General features: G+C 37.5%; 1 protein-coding gene and 1 pseudogene across 1 annotated transcript; both read right to left on the minus strand.

Moving 5' to 3' along the window:
* Positions 1 to 3,630: 3,630 nt before the first annotated feature.
* On the minus strand, positions 3,631 to 4,167 carry LOC108166748 (sphingosine 1-phosphate receptor 3-like; annotated as a pseudogene).
* Positions 4,168 to 4,208: 41 nt separating this feature from the next.
* LOC103473908 (sphingosine 1-phosphate receptor 3-like) lies at positions 4,209 to 5,447 on the minus strand. Its single transcript, XM_017307723.1, has 2 exons — positions 5,150 to 5,447; positions 4,209 to 4,840 (listed from the first exon to the last, which is right to left on the minus strand). Exon 2 carries the CDS (start codon positions 4,812 to 4,814, stop codon positions 4,209 to 4,211), a length of 606 nt encoding a protein of 201 aa, XP_017163212.1. The 5' UTR covers positions 4,815 to 4,840; positions 5,150 to 5,447.
* Positions 5,448 to 6,963: the final 1,516 nt, after the last annotated feature.

Genomic DNA, 6,963 nt, shown 5'->3' on the forward strand with positions numbered 1-6,963 from the left:
ATGGATGGATGGATGGATGGATGGATGGATGGATGGATGGATGGATGGATGGATGGATGGATGGATGGATGGATGGATGGATGGATGGATGGATGATCTCTTGCATATCAATTGTGGTTGTCTCACTTGGTGTGGTTTCTTACAAATCATGCATCTGAGGAGGTGCATGATTTTCTCATGAAAGGAATACAATGACCACAACTCTGTCAGTGCTTCTTTAAAATAGAACTCAGTGTTTTAGTGAAATGTGGCTACAAAATCTATAACACACAAACTTCAGAATGAACTCTCATTTTTGCAGAAGAAATATATAAAGGGGTTAGCCTGGATGCATTACAAACAGTTTAAAGTATTCAGGTGTCTACTGTTTGTGAACAAAAATATAAACTTTGAATGCAAAATAGTGTTATTCTTATCCGGTTGAACATAGAAACGACAAAAAAAATAACGTAATTTAAAATATGCAAGCGCTTCAGTTTAGTCAAAGTAAGTGGAACTATGCACATAAGGTGACGATAAGAATGTTTTTTATTTTTATTGTTTTATTTTTGCTTTAATTTGGATTTGCAGAATATATAAATATTTTCAATAATGTTTGCACATTTTAAATATATTGGTTTGTATGGTTCTATCATCATTATTCTAAATGGCTTTTGGCAGTAAAACAGTGAATGTGTGTAATTTTTTTTGTTTATATCAGCACTGCCTGCTCTGATTGCAGCTTTCTCATCCATGTTCAATTTCAAACTTAACACGTGTCTTGTTCTCACAAAAGTCCTATAAAAATCAACAGAAAAAGCAATCGGCACAGATGAATCACACAACGTAATAAATATTTTTTATTTGAGTAAACAATACAGTAAATACAAATAAACATGCTGTAAGAAAACCAAAGAGCTAAATCTTCACAATTATCCTTTTTCAGCTCAATAGCAAAAAAGTCATGTCTGTACACTAATGTCTTGTTTAAGTCTGTCCTTTTTTTTCGATTATTTCTTCAAGGTGACAGTAAATTTGAAAACAATGTACAAAATTCAGGTGTTAAAGTAATATTTGATCATTAATACCTATTCACGATATTATTTGTTTCTGTTTTGGCAGAACAGTGCTGCCATTTAGGTTGAAAAGTTTGCAAGACTGTAAGGTGTCACATTACCTACATTGTTTTTTCTACGCTTTGAGTTCACATTTTACCTGTTTACATGTTCAAAATTATTAATGCTGACCCCCGTAGATATTTGAAAAATCAGTTTCTTTCACTAAATGAACGGAATTTATTTAGCTCTTTTCTAAACATAATGACCACTCAAAAGATATTACACTATAGCCAGATTCACCCAGTAGCGCTCACTAGGCGCACACGTTCAAACACCGATAAGTAGATTGCGAGGCATCCAGCAGAGTGAAGTACCTCACCTAAAGGCACATCAACATGCAGCAGAAAGACACTGGAATCAAACTTGCAGCCTTCAAACTGCAAAACGACTACTCTACTCACTGATCCACGGTTACCCCTAAATAGCTTTTTTTTTTTTTGGGATTAAGTAGATCAATAAATGACTGACAGGATTTGGTACAATAACCTGTTGAGAAAAAAAAAAAAAGGTCATTTCTTCTATCTAAGCGTAACATGCATATCAGTCACTTTGGTCAATTTTGCCATTCATTCTAAACACTGAGCGCAATTTCAGCATAATAAACTTCATTTCTGGTGTAACGTCTTGAACATGAGTAGTGAAAATAAACAACAACGCACATTTTCTCGTCTCTTGAAAAGGTACAACTTGAGGTAAAACAATCATTAAAAAAAAACAGAAATAATTTTTATAGTTTGAGCTTTTGCATTTAAGATTGTTGACAGATCAGAATAAAAAAAAGTTTGACATTAGGTACACAAAGAGTTGCACTGATGTATTTGCACCTAAAATTATTCAACCCTCACAGCAAGTTAGGTGTACATTTTTCACATGCCTGCAATAAACAAATGACTCAAAAACAGTTAAGGTAGCTAAATAAAATGAATGTTACAAAGACTTAAGCCCCCAAAAGTCCCCAACTGACTGTACAAGACCTCCAGCAAAACATGTTGGCAGCAGCAACTGAGGCTACTAGCCCTTACTAGTTTCCACAGTAAGGGCTTCATGTCTCGACTTCAAGACATATGCCATTACTGACACAAAAGTACAAGAAAAGTCTAAACCAACTTGCTCGCAACTGTGTAACCAGGCCAAAGAGGCTTTGCGATCTAGTTCTGAGGAGCAATGAATCAAACCTACACTATGGAACAGTGGTTTATGTGAGGAAGGAAAAATGAAGTATTGACTAAAAAAAACTCCATGCCTGCAGGAAAAAAAGCATGCTGGTGGCTCTGCGAGGCGTCCTTTGCTTCCTTTGGCACTGGAAAGGAAGCAAAGATGAATTCAGTTGAGTCCCTACTATTTATTAAAGAGACCTGTCATGATGGAAAGAAAAGACTTTGAGACTTGCTGCCACTGAATTGAAGGTAACGCTTGTAAAATGTGTTCTGTTGAGCTTTTTAAATAGATTTTGTTTGCTTTGTTTACCACTAACTAATTTCTTGTGGAAATCTAATAATTTCAAGAGCAAATGTCAAAATTCCTTATTTTTCCGTTCTTCAAAATGGAGAGTTGATAACTTTTAAGTTTCACACAATCACTCTAACTCTGATCTGAGAACTGCACAGAGAAAACAGAACAGGGAAAATGTATGCTCTCAAAAAAATAAGTGCACTTATCACCGGTCTGTCATCAGTAACTCCAGACTGAACTTTTTTATTTTTTTAGATTTTATTTTGAGTTTGAAAGATATCTTGCACCACATAAATAGGCTAAAATATTTTGCATATTCTTTTTTTGCATGCAGCATCCACATTTTTCTTAAATACTTGCTTTGCTAGCTTTACATTTTTACACAAGCTCTAACTTCCACAGTGAGAACTGCACTTGCAGCAGTACTACACCTGATCAGCAGAGGGAGCCCTGCTATCATTATAACAGCGTCCTCGTTCGTCATTATACAGAATAGGTGAAACAGATGCAGTTTCTCGTGTTCTTTATCAATCATAAGGAATCTACAATCAAGGTACTGGTAAATATATATATAAAAATGCATAACACATACATCAATAAATACAGCTAGCTGTTTTTTTCCTACAATAATTGTCTACAATCATGCTTCAGTTTGTTGTGGAACTCTAATTGCACTTTCTAAAATATGTTGCCAAATGGAGGCACAATTTATTCAGATGTTACAAAACTGATCACTAAAATTTTATCTAGTCATGAGCTGCCCTGTTCTCTGGAAATGCACTATTAATAATACTATTAATAATATTGATCTTTCTTTGTATTCTAAACAGTTGTCTGTAATTTTAATGATCCCATTTGAACATATTTGGTTTCTTTCGAAACTTGACAAAGGAGGCAAAACCAGAACAGTCTCAATTACAGACTGTGCTGGAGCACTTTCTGTGCTGAAGCACAGAAAGTGAAACTTTGCAACTGTATAGTCCAATATAGTCCAATCTTCATTTTGTATTTTTTTCATGTTAAACTGACTTCATCTCTCAAGCATTTTTCCACATTTGGTTTGATTTCTGGAACTCTTTTCTCAGTTTTTCCCATCACTCTAAACACCCTCCTGAACATCCTCTCTATTCGTTCCATTGTCCGTCTCCTGACCCCTCTGCTGRTTCTGGTTGGGGTTGTTCTGACTGCTCCATGATTTGCTCCTGCTCCGGCTCGGCTCGAGGGACTGCCTGTTCCCACTGCCATTCACCGACGCCTTCATCTTGTAGCAAACGCCACAAACCAGAGCCAGGAAGGCCCGTCTCATCTCGCGACTGGCCAGAGTGTAGATGACCGGGTTCATGGCCGAGTTGAGCACAGCCAGTGCTATAAACCAGTCAGCCTTGTAAAGGACTGGGAAGCGCTGCTCAGACGCCACATCCACCAGGAGCAGGATGAAGAGGGGTGTCCAGCAAGCGATGAAGACTCCGACTACAATGATGACGGTGCGTAGAAGGRACATAGCGTGCTCAGAGTTGCTGTGCTTACTCACCTTTCGGCTGCTGGATTTTACAAGGATATGTCAGTTGTACCTTCTACAACTGACATATCAGAATAGACATTGAACCAATTTTCTCATTTTTCTTCACCTTTTCATACTGCAGTCAATGGCTTTAGAGATCAGCNGAAAGCTACGTATTTCTTGCTGTACAGAGGCAGGACAGTGGAACAGTCTGGGAGGTTGTCAATGCAGTTCCAACCTAAGATGGGTAAAGCTCCCAAGATCACAGCAATCAGCCAGCAGGTCCCTATAAGCAGAAACACTCTGTAGTTCTTGTTGGCATCATAAGGTCTCATTTTGATCATAGTCAGGTGTCTCTCTATGGCGATGGCCAAGAGACTGAAGATGGAGGCACTGAGTGCTACAAATGTGCTGCCCTCTCTAATAAACCACAGAGTCGGTGAGAGATCAAACGTCTTATCCCCAGAGAGGAGCAAGTTGACCATGTAGGAGACTCCAGCCAGCAGGTCACACAGTGCCAGGTTCCCAATGAAGAAGTACATCCGGTTGTGGAACCTGTGGTTCCTCCATATGGCCACCAGGACGGTGAGGTTCTCCAGAACGATGAAGCTGCAAATGATGAGGAAGACGATGATTTTGATATCCAAAGTTCCAGAGTTTGTGTCAGAGCTCAGCAGCCGGTGGTTCAGCTTTCCAGTGTGGTTGTAGTGACGGAGTATGACATTCATCTTCAAATCACCAAGGTTGCTGTCACCGAAGGTCATTGCAGAGAAGAGTCTGGTGTCTTCAGCTACAGCAGAGAAATGAATGTTGTTTCAGAAATCACATCAGCTATAAACGTAAATTTTCACAGTAATAAAGTTGAGATGGATTTTGCTCTGTGACTAACCAAACAGTTTTTATGGTAATGAGGGGGTTTACAACAACAACAATAGCAAAAGAAAGTTAATAGAGATTCTCTTGCTTTTTCAATCTTTCAACATAAACTTGAGATAAAAGTCCAAATTCTTTAAATCTGACATACCTGACTTCCCATGCAACGCACTTTTAAATCTTTTCAGTCGCAATTCTCGTTCATGGCAGCCTCGAAGCAACTCACCGCTGGACGCTCGGACTTCGTAATTAGTTGAAAGTAAAACGAGCGTCAAAAGACGAACATTTCATGGCCGTGAAAACGGAGAGGCTATGTCTTTCCTCCATTCTCCGTTGATTTTCTTTCGTCTTCACTCCGTCATGAAGGAGAGAGCAGCTCCTCATCTCTCCCACCGAGCTCAGAAAACTCCGGAGAAGTCGGCGGTGGGCTGGAAGTCCCTTTCAGCCCTCCCTCCCTGCCTCTCTCCATCAACTCAGACACAGAGAGCCTGCTGTGGAGCAGCTGCACACTTCTCCAGGCTTATCAGCACCGGGAGGTACGTTAACTTTAACGTGCTGTAATTCGCAGCGTTTTCCTGCTCCAACTTTTAGCTCTCGTGCAAAGCGTCCAAACAACGACAGGTGAACGTTTAACAGCTTGAAAAAAACACTAACCTAGTGAAATATACTTTAGTATATTTCAAATATGCATTTATGTAAGGGCATTTTAAGTATACTAAGTATTAAGTGTACTACCTATAAATATATACGAAGTATACTAAAAGTATGCTTGACATTATAACTTTAAACACTCTTAAATATAATTGTACCAAAATACATTTTTTAAGAAATATATTAAATAAAATTTTACTTTAAATGAACAAAATATGTATTTGCCCAAGTGTGAATATGCACTTGCTCAAGTGTATATTTAAAATATATTTTGTGTGTTTTAAAATATATGGTCAAAATAGAATTTTTTAAAATTCACTTAATGCTTACTTTAAATTATTGATTTCAGTATGTTTTAAATTACATCTTAGTGTATATTTTAGACTAATAAAGTAAGCTTTTGTAGGTGCCTTAATAACCTTTTACTATTTTTATTAAAATGGCAAAGAATAATAATTAAAAAAAAGAATAATCCTATAGGGGAACTTGATGTAATGTTGTTTAACAAAGTAAACAATATGTTTATACCTCAAAATATTAAATATTGGCACCTTAGTGACAGAGGCTTATGGAGCTAAAACTGTCTCATAATTCACACATGCACAGACTAAGACTATAAAGCTGTCTCTACCCAATCCATTTTCAGATGTATGATGGAAGATCTGGTGAACGGCATTAGCTCCAGTTCACACTCCAGACCAGATGGTGGCGGTATTGCACACTTTCGGTTGTTTTGAAAAGCGCCATAAAAAGAAGAACAGTCCAGACGATGACGATAACAGACGCTGTTCAAATTCGCAATTTTTACTCGCATAATATTGAATTAAAAGTAGAGAGGGCCTTGATAATAGTTTCTAGTTTTGGTAAATTCAAGCTGGTGACGTCCTAGTCCGAGTTAGACGACAATACAGCTGGACAAGAATTGAATGGGAATGGCTCTGTTTGTTGCGACTCTATACTTTTCTGGTTTTAATTGAGCTCTGTATGCCAGAGACTTTTATATTGTGAGGCTGTTGTTATAACTCGTTCATCATTGTTTTTATCTTCAACATATTGCAGTTTAAACAAATTAAGATGAAAGAGGAGTCATGTCTGACAAATCAATTACTGATTCTGCCTTTCTACTACTGCAGATACGAACAATATTTGCTTATATTTGAAACAATATGTAGTTTAAAATATAAAAAAATATTTGATTTTGATTGGCAATGATAAACGCATGCAGAAACCAGCAAAAATGGCTGCTACAAGTTATTACTAAGGAGGGCAATTATGAGTGCATACTCATAATTTTAGATGGATGCATAGAAAAATTTTATTGTTGCACAATTGCCATGGATCATAAGGGTCAGGGGTTCAAATCCTGGCATGGGGTCTTTTTGCATGGAA

The sequence above is a fragment of the Poecilia reticulata genome, linkage group LG12, assembly GCF_000633615.1.
Source record: "Poecilia reticulata strain Guanapo linkage group LG12, Guppy_female_1.0+MT, whole genome shotgun sequence".
Taxonomy (NCBI): domain Eukaryota; kingdom Metazoa; phylum Chordata; class Actinopteri; order Cyprinodontiformes; family Poeciliidae; genus Poecilia; species Poecilia reticulata.